Source organism: Babylonia areolata, chromosome 6 (genome assembly GCF_041734735.1).
Source record: "Babylonia areolata isolate BAREFJ2019XMU chromosome 6, ASM4173473v1, whole genome shotgun sequence".
Taxonomy (NCBI): Eukaryota; Metazoa; Mollusca; class Gastropoda; order Neogastropoda; family Buccinidae; genus Babylonia; species Babylonia areolata.
In genome coordinates this window covers 12,038,757-12,057,397 of record NC_134881.1, presented here as the reverse complement: position 1 = coordinate 12,057,397, position 18,641 = coordinate 12,038,757, and the positions used below count along the sequence as shown (strand labels likewise).

At 41.1% G+C, this 18,641-nt stretch overlaps 2 protein-coding genes across 2 annotated transcripts in view; one reads left to right on the top strand and one right to left on the bottom strand.

Annotated features, from left to right (window-relative positions):
- Positions 1-1,398: 1,398 nt before the first annotated feature.
- Positions 1,399-2,930, bottom strand: LOC143283234 (uncharacterized). Its single transcript, XM_076589408.1, has 2 exons — positions 2,504-2,930; positions 1,399-1,436 (listed from the first exon to the last, which is right to left on the bottom strand). Exons 1-2 carry the CDS (start codon positions 2,928-2,930, stop codon positions 1,399-1,401), a joined length of 465 nt encoding a protein of 154 aa, XP_076445523.1.
- Positions 1,918-18,641, top strand: part of LOC143282735 (uncharacterized) — a 46,901-nt gene continuing 30,177 nt past the window's right edge. Inside the window, exons 1-8 of the mRNA XM_076588471.1 lie at positions 1,918-1,999; positions 4,432-5,113; positions 5,764-5,838; positions 7,629-7,703; positions 9,797-9,914; positions 12,318-12,433; positions 15,662-15,884; positions 18,592-18,641. The exon at positions 18,592-18,641 is cut by the window's right edge and continues 29 nt beyond it. Of these exons, the coding sequence (XP_076444586.1) occupies positions 4,464-5,113; positions 5,764-5,838; positions 7,629-7,703; positions 9,797-9,914; positions 12,318-12,433; positions 15,662-15,884; positions 18,592-18,641 (1,307 nt within the window). The 5' untranslated portion in view covers positions 1,918-1,999; positions 4,432-4,463. The remainder of the gene's footprint in view (positions 2,000-4,431; positions 5,114-5,763; positions 5,839-7,628; positions 7,704-9,796; positions 9,915-12,317; positions 12,434-15,661; positions 15,885-18,591) is intronic.

Below are 18,641 nucleotides of genomic sequence, written 5' to 3'. Positions count from 1 at the left end.
TGTGCCATCTTGAAAAACAGAAAAGAAAAAAAGGTAGTGTGCTTGCTTGTGCAAGCATGTTTGGTTGCTTAAAAAAACAACAAAAAACAACTGCGTCTATAACTGTTTATCATTCCACTTCATGTGTTTGTGATTACCCCCAACCTTTCCAAAGTTAGAAAAGTGAATACTTTTTTCTTTTTCTTTTTTTAAATTCAAGATGCTCCACCTTACATAAAAAGTTGTGGGGTTTTTTTTTCAACTTAAAAAATAATTCTAAATTCCCCCTCAAATTCCCCCTCCCCAATCTAATTTATCTTAAGTAAAAAAAAAAATTATATATATATATATATACATACATATATATATATATATAATATATATAAATGCACACTATAGAATCAACTATTTTCTTTACACAAATATTTATTATTTTGTATTATCATGATATATATATATATATATATATATATATATATATATATATATATACACACACATATATATAATATGATCACTTTATCATTGACTCTTTGATTTTGAAGCATAAAAAGTCATATTGACAATTTTGAAACAATATGATAGAAGTTTATAACATTCTTTTCATTTTGGTCATTCCGTTTGCTGTCTAATGTGCATACCCATATATTCTAAAAATCCAACAATAAAAACCAAAGCACTCAGCAAACTTTCAATAAGTGTTATCATTGTGGCAGAACATTGTGACTGTTGTCTTTAAAAAACGTATTTAAACAAGCATTCATTTTCTCTCAAATTCTACTGTCCCTAAAACTAGTATTATTGATAAAAATATTGTACTTTTTAATTTCAAAATATTTTTTATCACTACCATTTCATAAAAAAAATCATTTAACTCAAAGCAAGGTAATGGTAATATTTCAATGTGTGCCGTTAGTGTTACATCATTTTCAAATATGTGCAAAAAAACAATAAAAGTTGTTGTTTTTAAATGTTTTTTCTCTTTCTTTTTTTAAATAAAACTTTTCAGTTTTCTTTAAAGAATTTCATTTTCCGTTTGTTTTTTTCTTCCTTTTTTTTTAATTAAAAAAATCAAAGAAAAAACTTTAAAAAGTTTTCGTTGCAAACAAAGTCGTAAGAGAACATATAACACTGAGGGAAAGTTGTATCATGTACAGACTCCAGTTACCAGCTGACAGCGAAAGATAGTTCTGTGTCAATGGATTTCTAGGTTGCCCCACAGGAAAGCCCCGCGTGCAAGGGCAAAGCGATCTGAATACTCCATTGCAGTTTTACGTGCTCGAGTTGCAGAACAAAGAAAGTGAGTTTGAACAAGCATAACCCTTTGCACACTGCAAAGAAATACAATGCAAATGTGGTAACAAAAATGAAAACAACAAATCAACTTTCAAAGCTCGTATGCGTGTATGCTAATGACCATTAACCGTCGGCCGCGGGAGCGAATTCAGTTGGGCGATCTGTCCAACATGTGAAGCTGAAAATACAGGTGCATAAAATATTTTTATTTGCCACAAAACTCGCTTACCTTTGCCTCTGGTCTGTGCTTTCCCCTTTCGACAATCTTCTCCTTCTGTTGCTTTGTTCCACGGAGGTTTTATCTTTTCTTGAGCGAAGTGTTGGAATGGAAGGTTTTGTGAAGATTGCCGAAACAGATTTCGATGTTCCGTTCACCCTCTGTGGCCTTTCGGTTTTTGCAACTTTGTTGTCCAAGGAATCCCGTGCACTCTCTCCAAGAAAGCAATCTTGGTGTATTCCATTCTTCCTGCATAGCTTTATCAACTCCCCTTCTTTCTCTGAAGAATCCTCTCCATCCACCGTTCCATTATCTCTCATGCACCCGACTGCCGCCATCTTGCACACCACCATCCCCCCGTACCATGACGTCAGAGTAACACGCGTGGATTTCCTTTGAGAATGTGCCATGTGACCTTTGTCAAAGGGGGTTTTCCCAAGATGGCTGCTCCGGAACACGTTCGTTGTGATTTCCTGGGGTGCACGTTGTGCCATTTTTGAAGAAAAGGTTAGATCATTCGTTCGTCCAAGGTCACGATCTTACTTTCTGTTTACGCTCAGATTTTCTTTCGTGCCCCATGATTGCATGTTTAACGCTTAGTTTCACGTTTCGACAGTATTTCTGGTAAAAATGTCTTCAGGAGAAAATTTTAGTCTGCTCTAAATCCGACTCGGAAATCAGCCTCAAAACACAACATTGTGACAGTAAAGGCCCATGCTGTTTTGATGTTAGGTTATAGAAATATCTGCGGATGCCCATCTTCAAAGCTGTGATGCACGATGATGATGTGATGGTCACAAGCACATGAATTTGATGAAGCAGCAGTGATGCGAAGAAGACTTGAACCTCGCCTCCGTGCTGCATATGTTTAATTTCCATGACTTGACAACGGTTTAGGCCTCTCCCGAGGCCTGTTCGTGTTCCCCCAAAAAACTATCACTGAATTGGTTGCATGCGTGGCGAGCGCGGCTAGACCAAATCAGTTGCTCTGACAAGATGGGTTGTACAGACCAGGTAGGCCCCTCCAGTGTTTGTCTAGGCGGCTCTTGAAGGCGTTGACTGACGGCGCCAGGACCACCGAGTCTGGGAGACCGTTCCACTGTGTCACCACTCTATTAGAGAAATAGTTCCCCCTGACATCAAGGCGACAGCGTTGTTTCTGGAGCTTTAAAGTGTTGCCTCTGAGGTTTCCACTGAGTGACGACTGGAACACTGGCCTCTGTACATCATAATGTCCATGGAGGTATTTAAATACTTCTATCATGTCCCCTCGCAGCCTCCGGTGTTCCAGACTTGGCAGCCCCAGTAGCCTCAGTCTCTCGGGGTAAGGCTTCTCTTTCAGCGAGCCTAGGAGTTTTGTTGCTCGCCTCTGGACATCCTCGATGTCACTAGTGACTACATAGCATTTTGTGAAACAGTTGCCAGACACAGTGGCCATATTCCAACAGTGGTCGGACAAGGCTCTTGTACAGCTGAACAAAAGTTGTCTCAGTCAGAAAATTAAATGATCGCCTTATAAGTCCAACCATTCTGTTTGCTTTTGATGTCAACTGTGCAACATGCTCTTTGAAACTCTGTCATCAATGAGCACTCCCAGGTCCTTTTCACTTACAGTCTCTTTCAATGTCACCCTTGTACTGTTGCCCTCTTCATTTTTGCTCATCATTTAGTATGTTGCCTCTGACTTCTGCCCCCCCAGTTTCATTACGCTGCATTTCTGTGGATGGAACTTAAGTAGCCACGTGTCAGACCAGTGCTGGAGTTGTTTGTGGTAATGAATTATGAATGCTTTACGAGAATGGAGTCTCAGTTTTCAACTCCAAAAGAGTGTTAAACTCTGAGAATTCATGCTTTGTAAAACGCTGGGTTTCAGGCTTGACAGCCGTGCTCCTTCACATACAAAGCACACATAATACACATCGACCATTCTCACCCCCCACCCCCCACCCCATCCCCCGCTTCCACCACCTCCCACCCCCCTCCGAGACGGAATGAGTAGTGTTCACAAGGCATGGACATTCAACCCGGCAGTCGCATAGAGGAGTGGAGGGCAAGAAATGTGAATACAGCCGCTTGGGATTCCCAGTTACTTACTGTCTCAGTATCAGTCTGTCTCTATCTCTTTGTTCTCTTTCTATCCACAGAATCCACAAAACCACACACACACACACATACACAGAGAGAGAGTCTCCCAGTGCACATAATCATGCACTCATAATGTCATATACATCTTATTCACATGCACATCCAGGCAATTATGCATGAGTGCATACATAGGTGCACATTCATGTGCTTGTTTGTGAACACACACTCACATGTGTACACATGCATACGTATTCATACAGAGTCTAATCAGACTCAGTCACTCATGAAAGAGAAAGCTAACATTTGTATCCTGACAACAACCAAATCACAAACAATGTTTTCTTTTTTAAATTAAATGTGGAGTGCAAGTGGTAACATCAGCAAGATATCTGCCCAACTCAGAAGAAATTCCAGATTTGGGTTGAGATAAAACTCAGCTGAACCTAAGGTGACTTTGATTGTTGTGGTGACTTCAGTATGCAAGAGTAAAAAAAATGTTTTGAAATACTGCTCAACAATTTAAAGATTGTTAAATGTTTCTTAACCCAGATCCACTGCATTTTGATAGTTTTATGACAGGGCAATTATCGAACAAAACATTTAATATTCTTGTAATTTGCCAGTGCAGATATTGAATGGGTTATAACAAAAAGAAGAGACATGTTACAGACCACAGGATTAACCCATCATAATTTTTCTTTCCATGCTTGAACAAGACGTAAGACACAAGACATGCTGATCCAAACTTTGTTTTGACCTCTTTTAATGCTTTTCCAATCCTGCATTCAACCTTTTTGACAATGTATTTTTGAGGTGGGTTTTTTTTCTGATTTGTTTCTACCTTTCTTTTTCAGAATCTAGGCCCATCACAGTGCAGTAAGAAACCATGGAGGATGACAGGGATGGAGCCCAGCAACAGCAGCAGTACTCACACTCTGTCCAGCCTGATCTGCATGTCAGCAACACAGATGCTGAGCAGCAGCAGCAACAGCAACAGCAGCAGCAGTACTCGGACTCTGTCCAGCCTGAACTGCATTTCAGCAATGCAGATGCTGAGCAGCAGCAGCAGCAGCAACAACAGTACTTGGACTCTGTCCAGCCAGAGGCGCATGTCAGCGAAACAGATGCTGAACGGATCTTGGATGGAGAACCGTCCTACTCGCCTTTCGCCTTTGATGACTACTACAACTACCGGGCGTCAGGCATGGACTATGACCAGTACTACAGAAACCCAGACTACGGTCAAAACTGTAGCGACAGTAACAGCGATGATGAGGGGCTTCCTCAGCAAAGCACCGGCGACAGTTACACTTACAGCATGGACGGTGCTCAACTGTCGCAGCGCTCCTTCAGGGAAAACTTTGATGCCGAAGGTGCCTATTCCAGGTTTGGTCAGAACTCAGATGAGGAGGATGGGAAGGTGGCAGAGACCCCGGAGATCGTATTGGTGGATCCTGGGCCCTTCCAGTACAACAAGCGAGTGTTCATCACCGCTCTGCCCTGCTTGCTGCTGACACTTATCATGACCGGGGAGATGTGAGTCTTTGTTGTTGTGGTTGTAGTGGTGGACATATTTATTGGATCGTCAAAACGTTCGAGATGATTGACCATTTATTCCATCTTTTAATAACATAATGTTTATGTGTGTGTGTGTAGTGGTAGTGGTTGTAGTAGTAGTGCTTTCACATCTTTTCACATAAGTAATATTAATGTGTGTAAATGTGTATGGCACTATGCGTATATACATGTGTGTGTGTGTGTGTGTGTGTGTTTGTGTGTGTTGTATGTTTGTGAATGCAGTGCATTTCTGTATGTGTGTGCGCCCATGTGTGTTTGCACGCGCGTGTGTGTTTGTGTGTGTGCACGCATGTAATCTTGTTCTATAAGTGCTGAGCATATCTCTGTGTGTGACTGATAAGACATAACGACAGTATACATGTGTAATTACTTGTGTGATAATAGAAAATGGAATGATCAAATCAAGAGATAATTGATTACAGATGTGATGGAAGACCTCTATCACTATTGATGTGTTGTTGATGACTGTCAGAATGAAGATGTCATGGATATATATATATATATAACACAGAAGACTTATAAACTGTAGCTTTTTGTACTCATCTTTGGAGAAATGCCTTCTGAAGATTTCATTTATTTGTCACATTTGAGGACCCCACTTGTTGCAGGTTGCTGTTGATGGTGACCATTGGAGGCCTGCTGATTGCTCTCATGGCCCAGATTGGAGGTGATGTGAGCAAAAGGTTTGTAACAAGACTTGAAGTTGAACATGTCACTCTTCTTCTTGTTTCTTCTTCTTCTTCTTCTGTTTCTTCTTCTTCTTCTGCTTTCATGGGCTGCAACACGCACACCCACTTATAAAATATACATGTACTTGCGGGCTTTTACATGTATGATCGTTTTTACACTGCTGTGAAGGCAGGGGTGTGCATGCTGTGTATGTTCCTGTTTCCATAACCCACCCAGCACTTACACGGATGAGAGGATCTTTGATGCGTGTATTTGATCTTCTGTATGCATATACACTCAGCGGGGGTCCCAGCACTAGCAGGTCTGCATGTATCATTATGTGTGCATTTTGACCTGGGAGGTGTAAAAAAAGGTCTCCACCATTTACCCCCCAGGTACCAGTTGCATTGCTTGGTCCTAAGTTTTTGACAGTTACACGTGACTAAATGCCTACGTTGACCAAACTATGCCATTGGTCAGTTCCATACGACACACAGTTAGTTGCGGGTTATGACCTTATAGGCTCTTGTGTCCGAGCAATGCAACTGGCTCCAGGTGCTCAAAAACTGGGGTTGGAACTCAGGAAACTCAGGTGAGAATCCAGCACTCTAAGAACCACCCAGCCACTGCACCTGTCGAACATATCAAAAGACGGGCGCAATAGCCGAGTGGCTAAAGCGTTGGACTGTCAATCTGAGGGTCCCGGGTTCGAATCACGGTGACGGCGCCTGGTGGGTAAAGGGTGGAGATTTTTACGATCTCCCAGGTCAACATATGTGCAGACCTGCTAGTGCCTGAACCCCCTTCGTGTGTATATGCAAGCAGAAGATCAAATACGCACGTTAAAGATCCTGTAATCCATGTCAGCGTTCAGTGAGTTATGGAAACAAGAACATACCCAGCATGCACACCCCCGAAAACGGAGTATGGCTGCCTACATGGCGGGGTAAAAACGGTCATACACGTAAAAGCCCACTCGTGCGCATACGAGTGAACGAAGAAGAAGAAGAAGATATCAAAGTGTCAGTGTTAAATGTATGACTGGCATCCTGAAAAGCATTTTAGCTACATATATATATATATATATATATATATATATATAGTACTTGTGATGTTTTTTTCTTTCTGTCTCCTAATTTGCATGTTCAGTAAGTCGTACCTAAGGACTTAAAGTTAAAGGTGATTACATGAGAAAAAGTATTCTCTTTGTCGTTATTAATGGATATTTGAATTTTATTGGTTGAAATTTTATACTTTACTGATGAACAAAAACAGAGAATATATTCTAAACTTTTTTGTTAATTGATAAAATTACAGCAGTCATCCTTTTGTGAATCGTGATAATTTTTGTTGATTTTTTTTTAAAAACAAAATAAAAACACACTGTATTTGAGCACTTAAGCATGTTCATTCCAAGTGATATTCACAACAGGATTACAGATAAAGTCATCTGACATTATTTCAGACCCCAAATAAAAGAGACAGTACTCTCTCTCTCTCTCTCTCTCCCCAGGGCTGGGTGGAAAAAAGCATGTTTTGCTTATCTCATTACCCTGGTAAAATAAAACTTCGTTTTGTTTCTCTCTCTCTCTCTCTATATATATATATATAGTAAATGAAGTCTGATGTAGTCAGCTCCTGTACGTCACTTGCTACTTTGAGTCATGTGTGTGTGTGTGTGTGTGTGTGTGTGTAATCAAAGGTAAAAGCAGTGAACATATGCTTCTTTCTGATTAGTTGTGTCCAGTTCTTCATAAAAAGCACATATATAATACATATTGCATGTACATGTTTCTTGTTGCAGATGTGTGGTGGTCTTTGCTCTGCTCTTTATTCCTTGCCACATTCTTGTGATCGGCACTGTAATTCCTTTATTGTGGTGAGTGATTAGGTGTATGGCAACTATATATATATATTATGCAGTGATTTTATATTGCTGTAGGTATAGATTATGCATGTGAATCATACACACAGACATACACAGACATAGAGAAACACACAGACACACACACACACACTCACATACATACACACACATACACATGCACACACACACACACAAACACACACACACACACATGAATACACACACACACACACACACACACACACACACACACAAATACCCACACACGCACACTCACACACATGCACATATGCACACACACAAATACACACACACATACAAATACACACACACACACACACATGCGCGCACGCACACATGCACACATAAGCATTGATACAGATACGTGTGTGCACATTTGCTTTCACATAGAAGAGTTTCAGAACTTGTGAATGGCTTTCCCTCACCTTTCTCATTCTTTGTCCCCATTTTTGCCTCTCTCTCTCTCTTCTTTTGCTCTTTCTCCTGTCTCATTTTCTCATTTTACTCTTTCAGAAAGTTTCTGCAGCATATATATACGCATGGATTTATTATCATCATTTTAGATACGAATAACATTCGTATCTTCGCTGTTGACATTGAACACATGTCATGATTGGCTACTGAAATTGTTTGGCTCAGAGTTTGACCTTGACCTCAGAGTAATGTATTTCTTGACTGGTTGAACTTCAGCCCTCACTGCATGAGGAAACAAAGTCCGAGAACGTAGGCCTCCATGCAAAGTTTGTTTCATGGATCTGTACTTCGGGCAGTGGGTTGCTGGCTGATCAATGAACTCTGATATCTGAGATTTGGAGAGTCTTCATACCTAAAAAAAAAAACAATTTGACGGAAACCTAGCTGGGGAACCAATGAGCGCGGAAGCTGAACAGCGAGGTCGATCCTCACAGCACTTTCGCAAACAAAACTTGCCCTGTGCAGACATCACTTGGCCGAATGATGTTTATATATTAGATGATAATAGTCATGCACCCTGGGGTGTCACACCCACTTAAGGTTATTTCATTCTATGGTGCCTGATCAAATGCACTGTGCTCTGAGCACTTTATAACACAACAGTTCCAATAAGAATACATCGCTGTACGTTGCGCCATCCATCAACACATGCAGGTTAGCCCACCTAAGTGAGAAAACATTACAAATTTTGAGAATACAATGCATTAAAAAATACAACCAGAGTACAGTATGCATTGCAAACCATATATGTATGTGCATGTATATAAACATACATGCATGCATACACACATACATAACAATTAACCAAAAAGCAGTTTTGAACAGATGAGTCTGGAGGTTGGTTTTTGAAGCTGGAAATGGACTGGGAGTGTCTTTATTGACTCACTTGTGTAAACAAAGTGAGTCTATGTTTTAACCCGGTGTTCGGTTGTCTGTCTGTGTGTCTGTGTGTCCGTGGTAAACTTTAACATTGACATTTTCTCTGCAAATACTTTGTCAGTTGACACCAAATTAGGCATAAAAATAGGAAAAATTCAGTTCTTTCCAGTCATCTTGTTTAAAACAATATTGCACCTCTGGGATGGGCACAAAAAAAATAAAAAATGAAGCCTAATTATATGCAAACTGCATTTACTGTTATATTTATATTTTTTGTATTCTCTAAACTTGGCACTTTGATCTGATATTCTGACCCACCAACAAGAGCAGTCATTATTATCATTTTTTGTTCAAACAGGAACTTCTTTTGCTAAGCATGGAAGTTTTATTTATTTTGCAAACGTTTTGGTGCAGATAGTAAAGAAGGGAAATTACTCTGTAATTAATGCTAGTGGACTTAATTTGCTTTAAACTGATCTTTCTCATCTTAAACATTACATTTTGAAATTATACACAATACATAAAAAGCTTGGATTTTTTTTTTCAGTGTATCACAAGTGAGTCTTGAAGGCCTTGCCTCTCTTGTTTTTATTGCAAGGAGATGTACTGGCTGGGGGCGGGGAGGGGGATGGAGGGAGGGGGGCCACAGGGGGGTGGGGGGGGGCAGTGACTGAGAAGGAGGAACATCCACAGTTCACAGGTCCAGCATCAACTGTTTGTGTGTTGGACAGGTTGTCGGTGTGGAACCTGCTGCTGGTAGCCATCGTCAACCTGTTCTGTATCCTGACGGGGGGCTGGGTCATCATCCAGTTCCAGGCCTTCAGAAAGGAGGAGCCTGTCATGTGTGCTGTAAGTCATCCTGGATGTTAAATTAAAGATTGTTGAAAAAGAATGTTTAGACTTTTCCCCCCCCCCATCTTCAGAGGTGTTCAGAAAGGAGGAGCCTGCCATGTGTGCTGTAAGTCATCCTGGATTTTTAATCAAAGATTATTGAAAAAGAATGTTTAGACTTTTGTTTTTCCCCGCATCTTCAGAGGTGTTTAGAATGGAGGAGCCTGCCATGTGTGCTGTAAGTCATCCTGGATGTTAAATTAAAGATTGTTGAAAAAGAATGTTTAGACTTTTTTCCCCCCCATCTTCAGAGGTGTTTAGAATGGAGGAGCCTGCCATGTGTGCTGTAAGTCATCCTGGATTTTTAATCAAAGATTGTTGAAAAAGAATGTTTAGACTTTTTTCCCCCCCATCTTCAGAGGTGTTTAGAATGGAGGAGCCTGCCATGTGTGCTGTAAGTCATCCTGGATTTTTAATCAAAGATTGTTAAAAAAAAAAAAAAAATCTACTTCAGGAGGTTATCGGCCTTAGCTGTTTTCGTTTTCTCCGCATAGGTGGGTAGTAGTTTGCACAGGACAGGAATCAGACCCCTGCCGGAGTCTGCTCTAGTGGGTCACGGTAAGTATGTTACTTAAACGTAATTTTAGGAAGAAAATTTCCTTGTAGACTTTGTTTGTTTATTGCCCCCATCTTCAGAGGTGTTCAGAAAGGAGGAGCTAGTTGTGTGTGCAATGTCCTCATGGTTTTATTTTATTTTATTTATTTTTTGTTAAAGATTGTTGAAAAATAATGTTGACCATTTTTTTCCCCTGTCTTCAGTGGTGTTCAGTAAGGAGGAGCCAGGTGTGTGTGCTGTCATTCCCTGTGGATTAAAAATACTGTACTGTGTTGTACTGTACTGTACTGTACTGTATTGTATTATATTGCGACGGGCGCAATAGCCGAGTGGTTAAAGCGTTGGACTGTCAATCTGAGGGTCCCGGGTTTGAACCATGGTGACGGCGCCTGGTGGGTGAAGGGTGGAGATTTTTCCGATCTCCCAGGTCAACATATATGCAGACCTGCTAGTGCCTGAACCCCCTTCGTGTGTATATGCAAGTAGAAGATCAAATACGCACGTTAAAGATCCTGTAATCCATGTCAGCGTTCGGTGGGTTATGGAAACAAGAACATACCCAGCATGCACACCCCCGAAAACAGAGTATGGCTGCCTACATGGCGGGTAAAAACGGTCATACACGTAAAAGCCCACTTGTGTGCATACGAGTGAACGTGGGAGTTGCAGCCCACGAACGCAGAAGAAGAAGAAGAAGTATTATATTGCATTGCATTGTACTTTATTGTATTGTACTATATTGTGGTGTAGTGTGGTGTACTGTATTGTACTGTACTGTATTGTACTGTATTGTATTGTATTGTACTGTATTGCATTGTACTGTACTGTATTGTATTGTATTGTATTGTACTGTAGTGCATTGTACTGAATTGTATTGCAGTGCATTGCATTGTATTCTGTTGTATTGTATATTATCATATTAAGTTTTGTCACAACAGATGTCTCTGTGTCAAATTTGGGCTGCACTCGCCAGGGAGAGCATGTCCTCACAGTGCAAGTGTCAAACGTTTTTTGTTTAAACAAGTGTCTGTTGTGACCACTTCAAGACCCGTTTGTATTTCTGAATTGTTGATATTATTGGGATGATTCGCTGTTGTTGTTGTTGGTGGTGGTGGTGGTGGTGGTGCTATAGACTTGTTTGGAACAAGCAGTTTCTTAGGCATTAATCATCATTGGCCTTTCTTCCTTTCCCTCCAAAACATGAATCAATGGAAAAGAAAGAAAGTTTTGAGATTTGTTCATAAATCATTAAATAGTTCCAGTTATGGCATTTCAGAGGTGATAACAGAACAGAATAGAATAGAATAGAACAGAACAGAAAATGTCCATTACCAAGTGTACCAGTATCACAGGGAATAAAATGACATGTTTTCAGAAACACCCATTTGTGAATTGTGCCTTTATGTCTGTCTTTTGTTATTACCTTAAAGAATTTAGAGAGAGAAAAGAACCTCTTGCATCGCAACAGATCTGTCATTGTTTCTTTAATGTTCAGAAATAAATCGTCTGGTGAAGCAAGGGAAGGAACTCTGGAAACAAATTTTAGAAGCATGTTTGTGATGCGTTGCTTCCCATTATTATTATTTATTATTATTTAAACAAATTTTTTGCTGCAGTTTCAGTTACACCTTTCCTAGACATTTGTTTTGTGCTAGTTGTGCAACTGGATTTTTATATTAATTGGTGGGTTTAATACCAACTGATGATGAACAAGGAAAGAAAAGTTTCTGTTACTGTAGTGTGTGCCTCAGTAAACCATGGACCACACACATTCCCTTCATTGTTGTTGTGTGACATGTTTTCAGGTGATAGAGCGTGCGCTGTTCTCTGCCTACCCCTGTGTGTGTTCGGCTCTGGTGACCTGGGTTCTGGCCACGGTCGTGTCCCCGCCCCTCACTCCCTTCCTCTTTGTCTGCATTTGGTGAGTGAGTCAGTGAAACACGATGCTTGTTCTTTGCTGTTAGTAAATTGTGAACTTTTGATTCATTGATAAGGATACTTACTCATTATCTGCATTTTTGGTGAGTGGTTTTGTGAAACATGATTCTTGTTCTTCGCTGTCAATAAGTTGTGAACTTTTGATTCATTGATAAGGATACTTACTCATTATCTGCATTTTTGGTGAGTGGTTTTGTGAAACATGATGCTTGTTCTTTGCTGTCAGTAAATTGTGAACTTTTGATTCATTGATAAGGATACTTACTCATTATCTGCATTTTTGGTGAGTGGTTTTGTGAAACACGATTCTCGTTCTTCGCTGTCAATAAGTTGTGAACTTTTGATTCATTGATAAGGATACTTACTCATTATCTGCATTTTTGGTGAGTGGTTTTGTGAAACACGATTCTTGTTCTTCGCTGTCAATAAGTTGTGAACTTTTGATTCACTGATAAGGATACTTACTCATTATCTGCATTTTTGGTGAGTAGTTTTGTGAAACACGATTCTTGTTCTTCGCTGTCAATAAGTTGTGAACTTTTGATTCATTGATAAGGATACTTACTCATTATCTGCATTTTTGGTGAGTGGTTTTGTGAAACACGATGCTTGTTCTTTGCTGTCAGTAAATTGTGAACTTTTCATTCATTGATAAGGATACTTACTCATTATCTGGATTTCATGAGTTGATTGTGCTTTCATATCTGTGAAACTGCATGTCTGTTGCATATCTGTTATGCATGTATATGTGTGTGTGTGTGTGTGTGTGTGTGCGTGTGTGTATGTATGAATGTGTGTCTGCATGTTTCACATTTATTTGCTCATTTATCATCTTTTGTTGTTTTGTTTGTTTTTGTTTTCTTTTTCTTTTTCTTCTTTTTATGTTTTTGTAATATTATTATTAGTAGTAGTATTTTTATTTATTTATCTATTATTTTTATTTTATTTTATTTTATTTTATATATATTTATTGAAAAAAAAAATTTATTTATTTTATTTTATTTTATTTTTATTCTTATTACTTTTTAATATTTTATTTTATTTTATTTTATTTATTTATTTATTAAAAACTTTTTTTTCTTCTTCTTCTCGAGGCCTGACAAAGCGCGTTGGGTTGCGCTGCTGTTCAGGCATCTGCTTGGCAGATGTGGTGTAGCGTACATGGATTTGACCGAACGCAGTGACGCCTCCTTGAGCTACTGATACTGATACCGAGTTGTTTTGTCAACATGATGCTTGTTCTTTGCTGTAAATAAGTTGTAAACTTTTATTCATTGATGAGGATACTTACTTAGCACCTATCCTCAGTCAGAGACCAAGGTACACCTGCTTTACAGAACATAGAATCATTTGCTCAACAGGCTGCCTACCTGGTTAGAGCCTGCTGAGAGCTGCCTTTCCTGTGTTATATTCAGTCAGGCTTTCGTCACACACACACACACACACACACACACACACACACACACACACACACACACACACACACACACACACACACACACACACACACACACGCATACACTCACAATTCAATTCCATTCAACAATTCAAAATACTTTATTGGCTGCTTCAACCAAAACAGAAAATTTTCTTTAGGCTCACTCAAAATGCCTGCCAGCAATTATCAAAGAGAAAAACTTGTAACTGACCCACCCTTCACTGATCACCACGCACACATCAGTTATCATGTAAAAAGATAAAACATTCAAATAAGATAATATTTCATTTTAAGACAGAATGAAACATCTGTGTGTGTGTGTGTGTGTGTGTGTGTGTGTGTGTGTGTGTGTGCACATTTTTGGAGAATCATGCTCATCAACAAATATCAGACCAAAAAATGAATGAGCACATTTTAAGATGACGTGAAAATTTTCAATTATATATAAAAAGGAAAATATTCAGGAAGATATTAAAACATTTTAAGACACAAATGAAATGAAAATATACAAATGACCAGTACACACTTCCCATAGCGACATGCAGACATCAATCATATTTATGAAAGGAAAATCAAGACAAATTTAAAGCTGATTGAATGATAACAGGAAACGAGTGATGAGCGCCCAGTGGCAGCTGTCAGTCGGGCTCCACCCTGTTAGGCAGCCCCTGCTGTGCCATTGACTCTGGTGTTTGTAAAAAAACTCTTGGAGCTTGGTCTCTGACTGAGGAAAGGCACAAGATACATATCCACATTTTTGTATTGTATTTCTTTTTATCACAACAGATTTCTCTGTGTGAAATTCGGGCTGCTCTCCCCAGGGAGAGCGTGTCGCTACACTACAGCGCCACCCTTTTTTTTTTTTTTTTGGATTGTTTCCTGCGTGCAGTTTTATTTGTTTTTCCTATCGCAGTGGATTTTTCTACAGAATTTTGCCAGGAACAACCCTTTTGTTGCCGTGTGTTCTTTTACGTGCGCAAAGTGCATGCTGCACATGGGACCTTGGTTTATCGTCTCATCCGAATGACTAGCGTCCAGACCTGACCACCACTCAAGGTATAGTGGAGGGGGAGAAAATATCGGCGGCTGAGCCGTGATTCGAACCAGTGCGCTCAGATTCTCTCGCTTCCTAGGCGGACGCGTTACCTCTCGGCCATCACTCCACATTACCATCATCATCATCATCATCATCATCATAATGATAATCATGATAATAGTTTATTTCTATGGCGCTAGATAAATATCCACATTACCATCATCATCATCATCATCATCATAATAATAATCATGATAATAGTTTATTTCTATTGCGCCTTTCATCAAAATATCGTAATGCTCAAGGCACATTACACAATAGTGGGCAACTTGTTGCGCAAATGACCCCATGTTTGTAAAGCACTCAGAGCTTGGTCTCCGACTGAGGAAAAGGCGCTATATAAGTATCCATATCAATCAATCAATCAATCAATCAGTCAATTACACGAGTAAAATGTGGTGTGTGTCCATCGAGATCGATGATGACCATCGTTGTCATCCAGCTGGGGGATGGGGGGAGGGTGGTGGTGGGGGGGGGATGCTCATGAATCTATCTGTGAATGCGCAGATGGCTGAATAGTCAGAGTAAAATATAACATAAAGGAAACACTCTAAACAAAAAAACACACAACCACATGAAAAAAAAAAACAAAATCTCCAGAACCACCCCATGTGAACAATACAGTTGTCGCTCATCAGTCTTTGCTTTGCCTCGGTGGCTGGTTCCTGTCGGGACAGGTTCGTGTGCCTGCAGCTGTACCTGATGCCAGCCGCCTCCTCCTTCAAGCTTGGGGACAAGGTCAAGGACGGTGGCAGCAAGGAGGAGGAGGACCTGGGCATCCTGCGGCAGCCCACCATCATGGCGCTGATTCTGGCGTTCGTCGTCAGCGGCCCGGCCTTGCATGCGGTGCTGACCGTGGCAGGGTACTCTTTGCTGAAGTTTGCCAGTCTGTCTTCTCTTGTGAGTGGGTTTTTTTGGGGTTTTTTTTTGGTGTGTGTTTGTGTTTGTGTGTGTGTGTGTGTGTGTGTGTGTGAGTGTTTGATCTCTGTTTGAATGTGTTGCTTTTTTGTTTTGTTTTGTTTGTATTTTCCCCAAAAGAAAAGTCCTCTATATTGTTTTCGTTCTCAGTCCTCTCTCTCTGTCTCTCTCTGTCTCTCTCTTTATCTCTCCCTCTATCCCCATCTTCATCTCTGTGTCTCTCTGTTTCTCTATCTCTCTATCTCTCTGTCTCTCCCCATCTTCATCTCTATGTCTCTCTGTCTCTCTCTGTCTCTCTATCTCTCTGTCTCTCCCCATCTTCATCTCTATGTCTCTGTTTCTCTGTCTCTCTCTGTCTCTCTATCTCTCTGTCTCTCCCCATCTTCATCTCTCTGTCTATCTGTCTGCCTCTCTCTCTCTCTCTCATAGGCTGGTGGCCTCACAGTTAAACTTCTGCTAATGTCAGTGCCAGTCTCTTTCTCTCTCTTTCTCTCTCGATCTCTCTTTCTGTCAGCCTCGTCTCTTTGTGTTTCTGTCTCTCTCTTTCTTTCTCTATTTCTCGTTCTGTCAGCCTCTGTCTCTTTAATATTTCTGTGTCTGTCTGTCTGTCTGTCTGTCTCTCTCTGACATATTCTTCTGCTGATATATTTAAGATGCAGATCGACAGGTATCTAAGACAGATAGATAGACAGATCAGGAGATAGAGGAATTGATATATATATATATATATATATAAATCCATATACACTGCACTACACCGCATCTGCTAGGCAGATGCCCAGCCAGTAGCATAACCCAAAGCGCTTGTCAGGCCTTTAGTGCAAGCATCTGCACCTGTGGGACTGTGAGCGTCGGTAGGTGAGAGAGTGGGGAAGGGACTGCACAACCCCTCCTCACTAAAAAAAAAGTCACCTGTGCTGGTCAGGCAACCAGGCTAATGTCGGAACGATGAGCTAGCCCTTCAACACCCAACACTGGCTATTAACTCTCTCCATACAAACGGCAAAAGAGACGACGTTAACAGCGTTTCACCCCAATTACCATCATCAAAATATTGCAAGAAGAAGGCTCTTATACCGAAGAGGTGAATGTTGACAAAGAATACCACAATTCTGACGACAGAAGCTAAAGGTTGGGTCATTCAGACACCCACTGGACATCCGAGGGGTCTGTGTAGAGGAGAAGAGAGGACTGGCCGTACTGAGTGAGTTAAGGAGAAGCGTGAGCAAAGGAAGCAGGGCTCAACTTCTGGAGACGTTTTCCCTTGCAACACCTGTGGGAAGTGCTGCGCATCCAGAATCGGCCTCTTCTCCCATGAGGACACACATTGACAGATAAGCCTGCCTGCCTACTTATCCGTCAGACCAAAGGGAGGCTCCATCATCATACATATGTACCTGTCAGAGTGGATTTCTTGTACAGAATTTTGGCAGAGGACAACACTTACATTGTGATGGGTTCTTGTTGCAGTGGTATGGTGGTGCTGTCATGGTTTTTATTTTATTTCATATTATTTTATTTTATCATTAGATTTATTTACTTTTTATTCTAAGTTATTCATTCATTAATTTGATGACTTTTCTTCTTTTTTTTTTTGTGCTGCCCCATCATCTGCACCGTTTCAGTGGCATTAACTCCCACACCGCTCATTTAGATTCCCCCATACACGGCCACACCTGGGTTCGTCCGTCACAGTTCCAGCGTCGGCAGTCCACAGGGAACCATCGATGTTAGGTCGCCAGGAGGCCACACACCAGAGGAGACCCTGCACTGCTGCTGAGTCACTTTCGGTGGTGTTCGGTGGTGCCTGTTCTGATTTAACATACTTAGGACTTTTCTGTTTATTTGTTTATATATCCTTTTTTTTTTTCTTTCTTTCTTCCTCAAGGCCTGACTTAGCTGATGATGTGGGGTTTAGAATATATGGATTTGTCTGAACACTGTTACGCCTCCTCGAGAAACTGAAACTGAAACTACAACTCTTGTTGCAGTGGTGTGTTGTTGTTGTTGTTGTTGAGGCTTTTCTCCTGACGAGCATGTGTGGTCCATGCACCTTGCTGTGTGGCAGTGAGGCGTGGACCACACATGCTCGTCAGGAGAAAAGGCTCAATACCTTCCACCTGAGAAGCCTACGGCGCATACTCGGCATCTCCTGGCAAGACAAGGTGACAAACACCGAAGTCCTGACTCATGCTGGCCTCCCGACCATGCATACCATGCTGAGACAGCGTTGGCTGCACTGGCCACGTTTGCCGCATGGAAAATGGTCGCATCCCTAAAGACATCCTTTATGGAGAGCTCGCCACGGGGCAGAGAAGCATCGGCCGCCCACAGCTGAGATACAAAGACGTTTGCAAACGTGACATGAAGGCACTTGAGATCAACACTGAGGACCTTGCAGATGACCGCAACAGATGGAGAAGCACTCTCAAGAATCAGTTACAGATTGGTGAGGACAAACTGTCAGCTGCTGCAGCAGAAAAGCGAGCTCGCAGAAAAGGGACGGCAGCCGACAGACCAGCATCAGCTTACACATGTGATCGCTGCGACAGGGACTGTCTCTCTCGCATCGGTCTCTACAGTCACAGGCGACGCTGCTTGGTCCAAGCAGACAGCCCAATTAGACATTAGGTCGGATATACTCTTTCCATGGTCAGCCATGACCGAAGGAGGCCTACTGTTGTTGCAGGCTATGCTGGCCATGCTGGCGTGTCTGGGACTGTTCCTGTCCACCCTGCT